The sequence below is a fragment of the Acomys russatus genome, chromosome 27 (assembly GCF_903995435.1).
Source record: "Acomys russatus chromosome 27, mAcoRus1.1, whole genome shotgun sequence".
Taxonomy (NCBI): Eukaryota; Metazoa; Chordata; class Mammalia; order Rodentia; family Muridae; genus Acomys; species Acomys russatus.
Window position 1 is genome coordinate 57,287,289 of NC_067163.1, and position 15,190 is coordinate 57,302,478.

The window sequence follows — 15,190 nt, forward strand, 5'->3', positions numbered from 1 at the left end:
CTTGCTGCCAAGCCTGATGACCTCAGTTCGATCCTAAGCACACAGCGGAAGTAGAGAAGCAAGTCCCTCACGCTGTCGTCCCTCATGTTGTCCTCTGCTCTCCATAGGTGCACTGTGTGACCTCCTACCAAAATTCGTATAAAAACAACTAAACCTGTGCGGGGGTGGGTTCCTGAATAAGTCCTGGGGGTCCACAAGACCTTGCTTTGGAAATGACACCTGTGTCACTTCCTGTGGCAGACAATAAAATCTGTCTAGTCTTTGCTCTTCTCTGAGCTGTTTTGTCTTTGCAGACAGGAGGATTCACACGGTGGTACAGCAGGAAGATCAGGGTCAACCTTGGCTACATAGTGAATCTGAGGCCAGCCTGGGCTACAAGAAACCTCTTCTCAAACACAAAAACAAAGCCGGGTGGTGGTAGTGCACATCAATTCCAGCACTCAGGAGGCAGAGGCAGGCGGATCTCTGTGAGTTCATGGCCAGCCTGGTCTACTGAGTGAGTTCCAGGACAGCCAAGGCTACACAGAAAAAAAGCAAAAAGTAAACCCAACTCAAACCAAAAAAGGATTATTTGAGCTCTATCAGAGCATTCCAAGCCGAGAGCACAGACTACTGCTGCCTTGAGTGACACACTCACCTTGGAAAAGTTTATCTGGATTTTTTTTTTTTTTTTTTTTTTTTTTTTTTTTGGTTTTTTTCGAGACAGGGTTTCTCTGTGTAGCCTTGGCCATCCTGGACTCACTTTGTAGACCAGGCTGGCTTTTGAACTCACAGCGATCCGCCTGCCTCTGCCTCCCGAGTGCTGGGATTAAAGGCGTGCGCCACCACGCCCGGCTTGTTTATCTGGATTTTTGATAGTTAAGCAGAGGGTGGGGAGTGCTAGAAATCTGTTTCCAGATGTAGTCTGGGTGATGAGAAGGGGGAGCCTGTAGCATTTAGGTTTTATTTTTTTAATCTTTTTCTTCCTTTTTTTTTTTTTTTTTTAACACAAAGCCTTGGCTGTTCTGGACTCTCTGTAGATCAGGCTGGCCTCAAACTCAAATCCGCATGCCTCTGCCTCCCGAGTGGGAGTAAAGGCGTGCGCCACCACGCCCAGCCAGTTTATCCCTTCATTGCTGCAGTTTACTGTTTTGTTTGTTTTTCTATGTTGCACGTGATAGAAGGCAGGCCCGGAGCCACGCCCACAGCCCCTCACTGGGGTCATTCCAGGCAGGGGCTCCACCTCTGAGCCACGCCTCCAGCCCCTCACTGGGGGGTTTTAGGCAGGGGCTCCACCCCTGAGCCACGCCCCCAGCCCTTCACTGGGGCATTCCAGGCAGGGGCTCCACCTCTGAGCCACGCCCCCAGCCCCTCTCTTTTTTGTCATGTCTCCGAGGCTGTCCCTCCTGCATCAGTACTGGGCTCACAGGTTCTCTGTTTTTAACACCTTGCAGCAGCTTGGCCCCGTGGAAGGGCTGTGAGGCCTCCCTGGCCCCTTAAACCAGTGCTGCTTCTGTAAAGGTCAACCTATGGGAGGATTAGTGGCTAATCTGGCTTCTGAGGTTTCTATTCTTGAGGCTGGTGGGTGGGGGCAGGGCACAGTCAGCAGGCGCCAGGCCACACCGGATCCCCCTCCCCTGTCCCCAGCCCTTCACGTGCTGTTACCATGGTATCCCTCTTCTCGGGCCGCATCCTGATCAGGAACAACAGTAACCAGGATGAAGTGGAGACTGAGGCCGAGCTGAGCCGCCGGCTGGAGAATCGGCTGGTGCTGCTGTTCTTCGGTGCCGGGGCCTGTCCCGAGTGCCAGGCCTTCGCCCCAGTCCTCAAAGACTTCTTCGTGCGCCTCACTGATGAGTTCTACGTGCTGCGGGCGGCACAGCTGGCCCTGGTCTATGTGTCCCAGGACCCGACGGTGGAGCAACAGGACCTGTTCCTCAGGAACATGCCTGAGAAGTGGCTCTTCCTGCCGTTTCATGATGACCTGAGGAGGTGAGGCCCAGGGAAGGCCAGAGAGGGCTTCCTGGAGAAGGTGTTTACTGTCCTAGTACTAGAAGCTAGTGCAGAAAGAGATGTCCCAGGCCGGGCGTGGTGACGCACACCTTTAAACCCAGCACTCAGGAGGCAGAGGCAGGCGGATCTCAGTGAGTTCAAGGCCAGCCTGGTCTATAAAGAGAGTCCAGACCAACCAAGGCTACACAGAGAAACCCTGTCTGGAAAAAAAAGAAGAAGAAGAAAGAAAGAAAAGGAAAAAGAAAGACAGAGGGGGCAGGGGTCACTGTGAAAGCAGGTGGCTGGTAGAGGACTTTACAGCCTGCGCCTATTTTAGAACTTCCAGTTTTCTGGTTAAGCAGAGCACTGTGTGGCAGGGTCTCATGTAGCCCATGCTGGCTTCCCACTTGCTATGTAGCCAAGGCTAGCCCTGAACCCCCATCCTCCTGTGTGTGCTTCCCAAGTGCTGAGATGACAGTCACCACACCTGGCATTTATATATATATTTGTGTGTGTGTGTGTGTGTGTGTGTGTGTGTGTGTGTGTACATGCACTGCCCATGTGCAGCACATGCCAGTGTGTATTCCCTAGACCTCTCACAGGAACCCGGAGCTGGCAGGCAGGGCTGGTCTAGCAGCCGGCAAGTTCCAGGGGTCTCTCAGTGACCACACTCAGCTAGCACTTGGGTTGTTGGGACCCACATTCCAGTCCTTATCCTTGGACAGCAAGTGCTTGACCCTCTGAGACTTCTCCTAACCTTTCTTGGTCTACTGAGTTGGAACTCACAGCAATCCCCCTGCCTCAGCCCCTAAGTGCTGAATGACAAGCACGCACCACTCCACCCAGCTTCTCCTTTTGCTATGAGCAATAAACATCCGAGGAGGCTGTGGCTCAAGGCTCTGAGTTCCATGCCAGTTCTGAGAAAGCCTCAGTGTGGCAACATCTGAACACCCTGCCTCCCAAAGCCCACAGGGTTCCAGATGTGCCCCCCTCAGGGAGGGGGTAGGTGAGCTGTGGAGTCTATCAGGAGCAGCCAGTGTCCTGACCTTTCGGCCATTTCCATGTCTTTCTTGCACAAGTTCAAGGCTCCTGGTCACGAGGGCCCCATTCGACCCGTCGGGAGCAGAGTCAGGACACCCACTGGCTGTGCAGCCTTGTAGGTTCCACCCCACACATGAACAGCATTTCTGTCCCCAGGGAAGAAATGCCAGCTAGGAGGGACAAAGTTCACACACCCCGATCCTGGATCTTGGGGTGATGTGCAAGCCTCTCATTCCAGCATGGGGGGGGGCAGTGTTAAGCTGGGAAGATCAGCAGTTCAAAGTCACCATTTTCTATATAACTAGTGGAGGCCAGCCTGGGCTACAAGAATAAACAACACCAACAAACTAAGCAAGAATCAAAGATTAAGAACTTTGGCTGAAGCCAGGCAGTGGTGGTGATGCACCCCTTTGATCCCAGCACTCAGCACGGAGAGGCAGGTGGATCTCTGTGAGTTCGAGACCAGCCTGGTTTACAAAATAAAGTCTAGGACAGCCAAGGCTATACACAGAGAAACTCTGTCTCAAAAAAAACAAACAAAAAAACCCAACAACTTGGGGTGTGCTAGGGGGTGGTGACATTTGCCTTTAATCCCAGCAGGCTGATCTCTCTGAGATTTCAGTCTGCATAGTGAGTTCCAGGGCATAGCTTCCTAATAAGAATCCATCTGTGAGCGTGGAGGACACAAAGGGCGTGAACTCTGGCCTCGATGTGAGTGGAGGTCCAGGGTCCCCTACAGATGCTGACAGATTCTTGGTGGCCTTAGAACACTGAAATCCCTGCCTTTACCTGTGGTGTGGGAATGCTTAGGCCAGTGCTTGACCCTGTGGCCTTCAGTGTCTGTTGCCTCTTGGATTTCTGGGAACAGGAAAGGATATTTTAAAAAGCCAGCAGAGGGTCGGGCATGGTGGCACACACCTCTAATCCTAACACTCAAGAGGCAGGTGGATCATTGTGAGTTCGAGGCTAGCCTGGTCTACAAAGTGAGTCCAGGACAGCCAGGGCGACACAGAGAAACCCAGTTTCAAAAAACAAAAACAAAAAAAGCAAGCAGAGGCCAGAAGAGATTGAGTAGAGTTGGAGTAGAGTCCAAGACTAGGGTTAGAAAAGAGAGTTGGTGCAGGAAGAAGAGAGAGTAGGGCTAGAGAGAAGAGGAAAAATGAGACGGGCCAGAGTGAACCTAGGAAAAGGCTGAAAGTGAGCGGCCAGCAGAGCTAGTGACAGTGGAGCCAGGAGAGGTGCAGTTGGGGGACTTTGAAGGGCTGAGCTGGAGACTGGGGGAGGGCTGGCGGGGAGTGAAGAGAACCAGTAAAGAAAACATAAAATATAAGAGAAACAAAACAAAGCCGGTTGTGGTGGTGCACGCCTATAATCCCAGCACTCGGGAGGCAGAGGCAGGTGGATCGCTGTGCGTTCGAGGCCAGCCTGGTCTACAAAGCGGGTCCAGGACAGCCAGGGCTACACAGAGAGACCTGGTCTCGAAAAACAAAACAAAAAAACAAACAAAAAAAGAAAGAAAGAAAGAAAAACAAAACAAAAAACAAACATTTTACGGCCACCCATTCAGGGCTCCAGTGAGCCGCCGGCCTTTGCACAGACCCTGTCCCGAAGGAACACTGTTCCAGTTATTCTGCACCCCCGCCCCCGCCACCCTCATCCATAAGATTTCCGTTCAAACTTCACCTCCACAGAGAGGCCCTCTTTGCTCAGCTTCCGGGTACTTGATAGCCTTTCGCAGTCTGCATTCATTCCCGGACATTCCTCAGCCGGCCTCGCTGTTTGAAAACCTTGCTCCGAGGCGCTTCTTCACACAATTTACCCAAGATGGACACCAAAAGGGGAGAGAAGGCCAGGGGAGAGGGACGGTGTGAAAGGCGGGTCCTCGAGCGTTCCGCCATGCGGGGAGGGGACGGGAGACAGCGCGCGGGATGGACGGAGCGGAGAAGGGGTCGCCACGGCGGGGCTGACGTGCGCTCCCCGCAGGGACCTCGGGCGCCGGTTCTCAGTGCGACACCTGCCTGCGGTCGTGGTACTCAAGCCGGGCGGGGATGTGCTGACGCACGACGCGACGGACGAGATCCAGCGCCTGGGGCCCGCCTGCTTCGCCAACTGGCAGGAGGCGGCTGAGCTGCTGGACCGCAACTTCCTGCAGCCGGAGGACCTGGACGAGCCCGCGCGGCGCAGCTTCACTGAGCCTCTGCGCCGTCGCAAGTACCGCGTGGATCGGGATGCCAGCCGGGGGCGGGGCCGGAGCGGCTGCGACTCTGGTGACCCGCAAGGGAACCCGGGTGCGGGGGCGCAGCTCTGGTGACCCCACCCCAGGGGAACCCGGGTGCAGGGGCACAGCTCTGGTGACCCCCACCCCAGGGGAACCCGGGTGCAGGGGCGCAGCTCTGGTGACCCCTCCCCAGGGGAACCCGGGTGCAGGGGCTTCACTTCTTCCCAGTTCAGTGTGTTCCCTAGACAGCAGCCCAGACAGGCCTTGACTCACACCGCCTCGGCCATGCCAGCTAACAAGAGTTTTCTCTCCTAGTCCTCGAAAGAACGTGGATTCCCCACGAAAAGATGTTGGGCAAGGTACCCAGGTCTTAGCCGCTAAGCAAGCTTTCTACCCACAGAACCCTTAGCCTCAAAACTCCTGCCCAAAAACAACAGAAGAAACAAACAAACTCTCCTGCCAGGTGCGCTTTGTGGTGCGGGTCTGTCCTTCAGCGCTCTGGGCGCGGGATAGGGCCCGTGAGCTGTCCCAATGCGGAATGGCGCTCGCTGTCAAGGCTGACAACCGGAGACCAATCCCCGGAACCCACAAGGAGAACCGACTCCCACAAGTTGTTGACCGCCTCACGCTGCTGATGGTATGCGCACGCCCAGACATAAATGACTAGATCTAACAAAATAGTGGGGTTTGTTCTTTTTTGTTTGTTTTTCGAGACAGGAATTTTCTGTGTAGCCTTGGCTGTCCTGGACTTGTTTTGTAGACCAGGCTGGCCTCGAACTCACAGCGATTCACCTGCCCCTGCTTCCCAAGTGCTGGGATTAAAGGCGTGCGCCACCACCACCCGGCTTGCTCTTTGTTTTTTCGAGACAGGGTTTCTCTGTGTAGCCCTGGCTGACCTGAAACTCACTCTGTAACCTAGGCTGGCAGAGATCTGTCGTCCTCTGCCTCCCGAGTGCCGGGATTAAAGGCTTGCGCCACTACCGCCTTCGCAAATAGTTTTTTTTAAGTGTGTGCAAAGCAACAAAAGAAAAGAAAAAAGAAAACAAAGAGGTGTGTGCGCGGAAGGATGCGGAGTGTAAGGCCATTCGTGGCTACGCGGAGACCTCTAGGGCAGCCTGGGCTGCAGGAGACCTTGTAACTAGAGCCAATCCCGGGCTCGGAGGCTTGGGGACAGCGCCGAGGGGAGGGCGAGTTTTCGCTTTGCCTGCGGCGCCGCCTAGCGGTGCGGTGGGGATGGTGCGTGCGAGAGAGCGCGCCCACAGCCTGACGTCCTGGACCAAGGCTGAGTAGATGAAGGAAAAAGGCTGCTGACCTGAGGAGTCGGACCCTAAAGCATCTCACCCGCCTCAGTTCCCAACTCGGAGCAGTGGGGGAAACTGAGGCTCAAGACTGAGTACATCCTAAGAATGCCTGCTGGCCACCAAGCCTGACTACCTGAACTCAGAGAAAAAGGAGGGAGGGGAAAGGAAAGCGCTCCCCGAGTAAAGTCAGCGTTCGGAAACGGAACCGGGGTGAGGTTATCATTAGCCTGCTTCCTGCTGCTTCCGAGTGTGGTGCTTCTTGGGCCAAGTTCGATCTTTGCCATCAGACTATCTGGTTTCTTCTTGTTGTTGTTTCTACTTTGTGCACAACTACTTAACAAACCATGACAACCAACCAGCAACCCCACCTCTCGGGGCCCTAGCATTTATATATTCTCGGAAAAGTCCCCAGAATTGCAAATATCACACACTTGCAGAAACTATCTGCAGCTGGCAAAGCCATGCCTCTGCTAGAGCACGAGGTAAAACACAGTCGACTGCTGTGAAGAGCCCCAGAGTCCCACACCTGGGATTAAAACAAAGACATTCCTATAATATTCCATGTTGGGGGGATTGTTTGGTTAGGTTTTGTTTGGTTGTTTTTTTTTTGTTTTTTTGGGTTTTTTTGAGACAGGATTTCACTGGGTAATAGCCTTGGCTATCCTGGAACTCTCTTTGTAGACCAGGCTGGCCTCGAACTCAGAGAGCTGCCTGCCTTTGCCTCCTGAGTGGTGGAATTTAAGGCGTGTGCCACCACACCCAGCCTATTCTGTGTTTTTTAAAGAAACCAAAATTCCAAAATTCTCACTGCAGTCTGTCCTTCACAAGGAGTAATAAATGGGGAATTTAAAATGTATTATTATTGTTATTTTGTTTTTCAAGACAGGGTTTCTCTGTGTAGTGGCTGTCCTGGAACTCCCTCTGTAGACCAGGCTGGCCTTGAACTCACAGAGACCCCTTGCCTCTGTCTTCTGAGTGCTGAGATAAAAGTCATGTGCCACCACCATCTGGCTGGAAATTTAAAATATTAATTAAAATAGATTAATTAATTAAAACAGGCATGCATGGTGGTGCACACCTTTAATCCCAGCACTCCGGAGGCAGAGGCAGGCGGATCACTGTGAGTTCAAGGCCAGCCTGGTCTACAAAGTGAGTTCAGGACAGCATAGGCTACACAGAAAAACCCTGTCTCAAAAGAAAGAAAGAAAGAAAGAAAAAAAATTAGAACTCCTCATTCACCCTGTATTGGAATGTTAATATTGTGCAGTTGCTATGGGACACTGCCCCCCTTTTTAAGATGTATTATTTAGGGGGCTGGAGAGATGGTTCAGTGGTTAAGAGCACTGCCTGCTCTTCCAAAGGACCCAGGTTCACTTCCCAGCACCCACATGGCAGCTCACAACTGTCTGTAACTCCAAGACCTGACACTCTCACACCAATGCAAATAAATTAAAATTAAATAAAATATTTTTTAAAATGTATTATGTATATCGTATTCTGTCTGCACATACCCCTACAGGCCAGAAGAGGGCACCAGATCTCATTATAGATGGTTGTGAGCCACCATGTAGTTTCTGGGAATTGAACTCAGGACCTTTGAGCCATGTCTTCATCTCTGGGAACCGCTTTGTAGTTCCATAAACCATAAAATGGAGTTGGCACAAGGATCAGCAATTTGACTCATAGGCCTTCACCGCTGGAGACGGGATTTCCATGCGTGCATATGCCAGCCTGTGGCATCGTAACTGACACTTGCCAAAAGGCAGCCACGCCCCAGATGCCCACCAGCAGACCAGTGGACCGACCTGCGGTATGTCCAGGATGGAGTAGTGCTCAGCCACCAACATAAAGCACTCACAGGCTACCACACAAGGTGTGAGTGACCGCAGCCAGACACAGCCAGCTTCACCTGGCAGGAAATGTCCCCAATGGGGGACAACCCCAAACAGGGCTGCCAGGGCGATGAGGAAAGTGGGGAGCGATTGCCAGGAAGGGGCTCTTTTGTGTTTGTTTTGTTTTGGGGTTTTTTTTTTTCCCTTTGGTTTGGTTTTTCGAGACAGGGTCTCTCTATTTTAGCCTTGGCTGTCCTGGACTTTGTAGACCAGTCTGGCCTCAAACTCACAGAGATCCTCCTGCCTCTGCCTCCCGAGTGCTGGGTGGGATTAAAGACATGCATGAGCCACCACGCTTGGCTGGGGCTCTCCTAAAGAGATAATGTACCCAAACTAGACAGAGGTGGGGCTGCATAAAACCACTGGGTGTCGGGGGGAGGATACTTACAGACAAGTTTCATCTCAATTCGTTAAAAGTAACCATTTCAAATGTGTCTGTCAAGGGCACGAGGAAGAAACCCAGGAAGCAGGTGTCCAGGGCAGTGAATGGACAGAGATCACAGGTAGCGTCAGCATCAGCACAAACCCACAAAAGGGAGTTGTTCTGTTTGAGACAGGGTCTCGCTCCACAGTCCTGGGCTCACTCTGTAGACCAGGCTGGCCTCCAACTCAGCAATCTGCCTGCTTCTGCCTCCCGAGTGCAGATTAAAGGAGTGCGCCACCGCCGCCGGGCCTGATTTTTGTTTTTATTCTGTGTCTGGGGCAGCATACGTGCGTCTGATGAAGGCAACGCTTGACGAGGGTATAGGGGCCTCTGGCTCTGGTGTTGAACGCAGTTGTGAACGGTGACAGGGATGCTGGGAACAGAACTCTTAACCAAGGAGCCGTCTCTCCAGCAGCACCCCACTGCTCTTGCAGAAGATGGAGGTTCAGTTCCTAGCACCCACAACCATCTGTAACTCCAGTTCCAGGGGGGATCCGACGCCCTCTCCTGGTCTCCACAGGTACCTAGTACACACATCATGCACAGACATACATGTAGATAACACATGCATACACATAAAATAAATAAATATTTATTTGTTTGTTTGTTTAGTAGTAAAGAGGTACCAGAATCCCGGTGCTCAGGCCAACAGGGACATGCCTGTCTGCACCTGCGCGAGGGACTCGGAGGTCCAGCTTCCAGGCCCAGGCCACTCTGTGGGTCTAGATTTCTGTCCTTAAGCTTTCGTGACACCGCCCATGACTCAGAGCTCCCCTTCCACAATTTTTTTTTTTTTGAAACGGTCTCTCTATGTAGCTCTGAGGTTCCTAGCTATGTAGACCAGGGTGGGCACCGGGACTCACAATCAGCTAGCCTCTGACTCCTGGGCCTTGCTCACCTCCCTCCGCCCCCTAAGCTTCCAAACTCTGCCACACCCCTCCAACCCACCCATTAGGGGGTGGGTCAATCCACATAGCCCCGCCTCTGCCCCGCCCCTCCACTTCCTCTCCTTAGCCGCGTTTCCAGGCCCCTCCCTGACACCACCCCCAGCTTGTGTTCCCCGCCCAACTAAACCCCACCTTTATCAGTCCCTGTTTGCAAGACTCCCTTTTCAGGCCCCTTTCCCTGGGGAGCCCCACCATCAGTGCCTGTAGGAGTCAGGCCCCTGATCTCCTTCGTCCTCTTTTTTTTTTTTTTTTGTTTTTTCGAGACAGGGTTTCTCTGTGTAGCCTTGGCCATCCTGGACTCACTTTGTAGACCAGGCTGGCCTTGAACTCACAGCGATCCACCTGCCTCTGTCTCCCGAGTGCTGGGATTAAAGGCGTGCGCCACCACGCCCGGCCCTCTCCGTCGTCCTCTTAAGCCCTGCTCTTAAGACAGCCTTCCTATAAAGTTACTCAAAGATTTTTTTTTTTTAAGACAACCTTCTGGGTCCCGCCGTAGCCACGCCCCTCTTTTATCTTTGCCTATCCAGGCCCGCCCCTCATCTCCAACTCTTTGGTGGGACTAAGCCCCGCCTCTCCGGTTCTTCTAGCAGGGCCCCTCCTAGACCCACTGCCCCAAACCCCAGCTCCCTCGCACCCCCGGGAGAGTCGCCTGCGGCCGGCCCACAGTAGGAAACATTTTCTCCCAATTTCTTTTTGCGCAGCTTCCACGTCCTAGCTGGGACCAGCACTCGGGCCCAGTTCAGAGGATCCCCCGTAGCATTCCCATCCTCATCCTAGGACCCCCGAACGCCTACTGTCGCCCTCCCTCCTCTACCCCAGGCCTGCGACATGGGCCGCTCCTACGGAGGCCGAGTGCTGGCCGCGATGACCCTACTGGGCATCCCCGCAGCGGTGCTGGTCGCGTTGTCTGCGCAGCTGTTGTTCCAGCTCCAGGCAGGACGCGCCGAGCTGCGGGGTGTGCGCACCGACGGGCTGCACCCGGAGCTGGACCCCGACGCCGGGCTACCCGAAGCTGCGGCTGGGGCATTGCTGCCGCTGGCGACTGCGCTGGCCGCGCTGGCTCAGATCCTCGGGCTTTGCTGTTTGCTGCTCGCTGCGCTCTGCGGACACCTGGGCGCCGAGCTGGCGCGCGGGCCGGGGCCGGCCAGGTAGGACGCCATCGCCTCTACTTGCAGAGGGGGAAACTGAGGCTCCGAGAGCGCGCAAGTTCCGCGGGGTGATACTAACATGCCTTGGCGCGCCCTCCACCTTCCCGCGCTGGTGCTTGGAGTACATCCCAGGGGGCACATCGGAGATGCACCCCAACCTCGCGACTCTCTTCTCTGAAGCGTGTGTATCCGCAGCAAGCCGCAGCCGGCTGCGGGGTCGCCTGCTCACGCCCCTGTGTAGGCCACTCCAGCTGCAACTGTGGGGGTGCATCGATGTGCCCTACTTTGTTCCAGTTTTGACTCTCTCTCCACTGTGGAGGGAGGTCGGATAATGGTTGGGAGTGGGTAGATTCAAGCTGATGCGTCGGTGGGGGATGTGGGTACACGGCCGTGATGACGACAGTGGGAAAGTGGTTAGGAGGCAGGTGGAGGGCTGAGGACGGGCAGTCTCTAGACTTTGGTACCCAGAGTCACTGGGTTACTGTCTCTCTTCCTGTTACCCATCCCAGGTCGGACTGGTTCATGTATGACTGCCGCCTCCTCAGGCACTCGGCGCTCGGCCTGTTCTGCTGTGGGGTCTCCGTCTACTTAGCAGGTGTGTGCGGGGCAGAGGACCTGGGGCAGGGTGCACACAGGTCCCTGGAGGGGTCAGCCGGAGTTCAGACAGTCGTCCCAACACTTTCTCGTGGATATTTTTCTGTGCCTCAGTTTCCCCATCAATAAAGAGGGATGAGGGTCCCTGATGCTTAGAATGAACAAGGCGTTCTCTAGTAATAGTGTGTTTATCATGAAGGCGACCCTGGCCTTGTAGCCAAGGCTGGCCTCGAACCTCCCAAACCTTGGGAGACAGGTGGAGGTGGTGTCCATGTGTGCAGGGCGCACAGAGGCCAGAGCTGCAGCTGTACGCAGTTCTGAACTGCAGAGTGCTGGAAACCAACACCCGGTCCTCTGCAAAAGCAGCCAGTGGCTGCTCTAACCTCTGAGCCGTCTCCGGCCCCGAGGCCCCCAGGCCCCCAGGCCTTCTTGTTAGCCTTGGCTGTCCTGGACTCACTTTGTAGACCAGGCTGGCCTCGAACTTGCAGCAATCCACCTGCCTCTGCCTCCCCAGTGCTGGTATTAAAGGCGTGCACCACCACCACACCCAGCTTTTTTGATTTTTGCTTTTGCTTATCTGTTTTTTGTTTGTTTGTTTGTTTTAGATAGGGTCTCACATAACCCAAGTTGGTTTCAAACCCTCTATGTAGCCAAGGATGACCCTGAGCTCCTGGTCCTCCCAACTCCACGGTGCTGGAATGGCAGGTACCACCACACCCCGTTTGTTGGGCACAGGGGCCAGCATCCAGCCCTCAGGCATGTCAGGTAGATGTGCTACCCGCTGAGCCACAGCCCAGGTCCCGGAAGGGCTTAGCTTTGCCTGTCCTGCACTGTGGCTGGACGCTGGAACTAGGGCACCACAGACAGGGGCTAAGACACAAGGTTCACAGGCACAAGAGCCGGAGCGCTGGCTTGGTGGGTCAGAGTTTTAACTACTCTCCCAAAGGACCAGAGTTTGGTTTCAGCACCCAGGCCAGGCTGCTCACAGTCGCCTGAGGTCAGATCTGATACCTTCTTTTGGTCTCCGTGGACACTTGCACTTACACACCTGCACACACCTCTACACACACACCTGCACACACATCTGCACTTGCACACATGTGCGCACACACACACACAGTCAATAAATCTTTATTTATTTGTTTATTTTTGTTTTTTCGAGACAGGGTTTCTCTGTATAGCCTTGGCTGTCCTAGACTTGCTTTGTAGACCAGGCTGGCCTCGAACTCACAGCGATCCACCTGCCTCTGTCTCCCGAGTGCTGGGATTAAATGCATGTGCCACCATGCCCGGCTCAATAAATGTTTAGATAAGAAGCCTCGCCTTTAGGACTGGCTCACTGATGATGTCACTGCAGTCCCCGGAACCCACGCTTCCAGAGAATCCAACCCTCAAGCTGTCCCTGACCTCCACATGCACACTGTGGCAGGTTGCAAACACACAGTGAACAAACGTAGTAAAAATGCACAAAAGAAATAAAAATCCCATCTTCATCCTTTCCACACTGTGTGGCTTTGGGCGTGTCCTCTGCCCACACTGTGTGGGTGTTCTGTCTGTCTATCTGCCCCGAGCCTGATGCCTCAGAACAGCACTAGATCCCTCCAGAACAGGCTCACAGGTGCAGGGAGCCACTGCGCAGGTGCTGGGAACCAAACCCTGGGGCCTCTCAACTGCTGAGCCATGTGTCCCGTTGCTTTTGCTGTTTGCTTTTGAGATGGGTTCTTACAGCATAGCCTTGGTTGTCCTGAAATTCAGGCTTGCCTCAGACTCTCCGAGTGCTGGGATTGAAGACATGAGCCCCATGCCTGTCTGGTTTGCTTCTTTGGAAGGGGCCAGGATGGTGACCAAAGCCTTGACAGTTGCCTCCGTGTGTTCTGGCCTCTGTGTTTGAAGGGATCTCCCCCAAGGAGCTGGAGAGCAAATGTTGGTTGAGTGAATAAGTGAGCCACTCCTTTCCTTCCTCAGCAATGGCCATTTACACGCTGCTGCTGTTTGAGATCGAGGCGGGCGCGGCAGCGGCGTCCATCCTGGGCTCAGGCGCCCTGGTCCTGGTGGCGATAATGACCCACACCCTGTTCCGGGCTGTTCGGGCCACTCGCCGTGGCCTCCACGAGCTGTCTCCACCATCCTTTGACGATGAGCCAGCCCGGCATTCAGAAGACTCCAAAACTGGCCGCAGAGTTCCGCCCCAGCAGGGTACCCACTGCCAGACCCTCTACGCCCCCTCCCGGGAGCCTGGGGAGCCTCCTGGGCTCAGGGTCACTGGTACCTCATCCACCGTCTTGGGAAGAGCCAGCGAGGGCAGCCTGCCTGTCTCTCACCCGCCCCAGACACTATTGGCTGGCACCAGCCACTGGGCCGTGGTTGCTCATGAGATACATAGCATGCTGAACCACAAGCCATTGGAAATGAGAAAGGAAGCCACACTGGTGTGAGCTGGGAATCAGGGGCAAGGTGACAAGATGACACCACAGAGATAGGCCCGGCTCAGCTACTGTAGCCGTGGGATTTCCTTCCGAGTGTAGCCATGGGATTTCCTTCCGAGTTTAAGGAATCCTTGATTTATGTCAAAGTTGCCTCATGGTGCAGAACAGCTGCCAGGGCTCTAGCCTTCCTTGCTAAGAGGGACAAGAAACGTCCAGGGATGGGTAGGTTTTTCTCCAGGTCTTTGAGACCTCAAGACCTTTTGCCTGCATCTCACTGGGCACACATTGACACATGACCTGGTCTTGATACCGGGGAGGTTGGGAAATATAAACAAACAAGGTTCTGCTATAGGTGGGAGGGAAGTGTTGGGCTGTGTTCTGACTCTCCTCGGTTCTCTGTCCATCCTACAGATGAGGAAACGGAGACCGAGATAGGGGCTGTGACTCACCAAGGGTCCCATTTCTGAGCAGCAGAGCCTGGATTGGCCCCAGGTCCTGTCCTGACTCCACTCCCATATTCCTGGAAGAAGGCACAAGTCTTAGACTTCAACTCCCCGGCACTCCCTGGGGAGCTGTGGACGGTTGAAACTCCTGTGTGTGGAGCTCAGAGCAGCCCAAGGACAGGAGTGTTCAGGGCTGGCTGCCGTTTGGCTGTGGGCCCACGGCCGAGTGGGCCTCGTTGCTGGACTAGTTTCCTCATCTGTAACATAGAGACAGGAGAAGAGGACCAGGAAGCCATACACGTCGGCCCACGACACAGACTAGCCGTGCGCCTTAGCTGTATTGTTGCTATGACAAAGTATTTGACAGATGCCCCTCCCCCCCCTCCCTGGAAGAAAAGGGCTCTCGCTCCGGGTCACAGTCCCGCACTGAACCCCACTCCCAGTACCAATTGTCTGTCTTCCTCACTTTTTCTGTTAATGAGATGAAACCCCCTGACAGAAGCCACCTAAGAAAGCAAGGGTGGGACCCATGCTGGCAGGGAAGGGGCGTGAGGCATGTGACTGCGCCAGGAAAAAGGAGAGAGAGAGAGAGAGAGAGAGAGAGAGTGCGCACACGTGTGAGCCGAGTGCTCCCTGGGGTCCACTCACTCCCTGCGCTGGCGCTGCCCACATTCAGCATGGGCAGTCCCACCTCACTGGACCCAGCCACCACCCTGACATGCCCAGAGGCGGGGTCCCCAAGGCGACTCTGCTTGGGTTGACAGTGCTAACCTGCTGCACTGGCC

At 54.4% G+C, this 15,190-nt stretch overlaps 2 protein-coding genes across 2 annotated transcripts; both read left to right on the forward strand.

The window, feature by feature from the left end:
- The first annotated feature begins 1,601 nt into the window (after positions 1 to 1,601).
- Nxnl1 (nucleoredoxin like 1) lies at positions 1,602 to 5,345 on the forward strand. Its single transcript, XM_051169745.1, has 2 exons — positions 1,602 to 1,971; positions 4,996 to 5,345. The coding sequence occupies exons 1-2, from the start codon at positions 1,646 to 1,648 to the stop codon at positions 5,321 to 5,323; spliced, it is 654 nt and encodes a 217-aa protein (XP_051025702.1). The 5' UTR covers positions 1,602 to 1,645; the 3' UTR covers positions 5,324 to 5,345.
- A 5,106-nt stretch (positions 5,346 to 10,451) lies between these two features.
- Positions 10,452 to 13,971, forward strand: Tmem221 (transmembrane protein 221). Its single transcript, XM_051169423.1, has 3 exons — positions 10,452 to 10,942; positions 11,452 to 11,537; positions 13,502 to 13,971. Exons 1-3 carry the CDS (start codon positions 10,623 to 10,625, stop codon positions 13,969 to 13,971), a joined length of 876 nt encoding a protein of 291 aa, XP_051025380.1. The 5' UTR covers positions 10,452 to 10,622.
- The last annotated feature ends 1,219 nt before the right edge of the window (positions 13,972 to 15,190 follow it).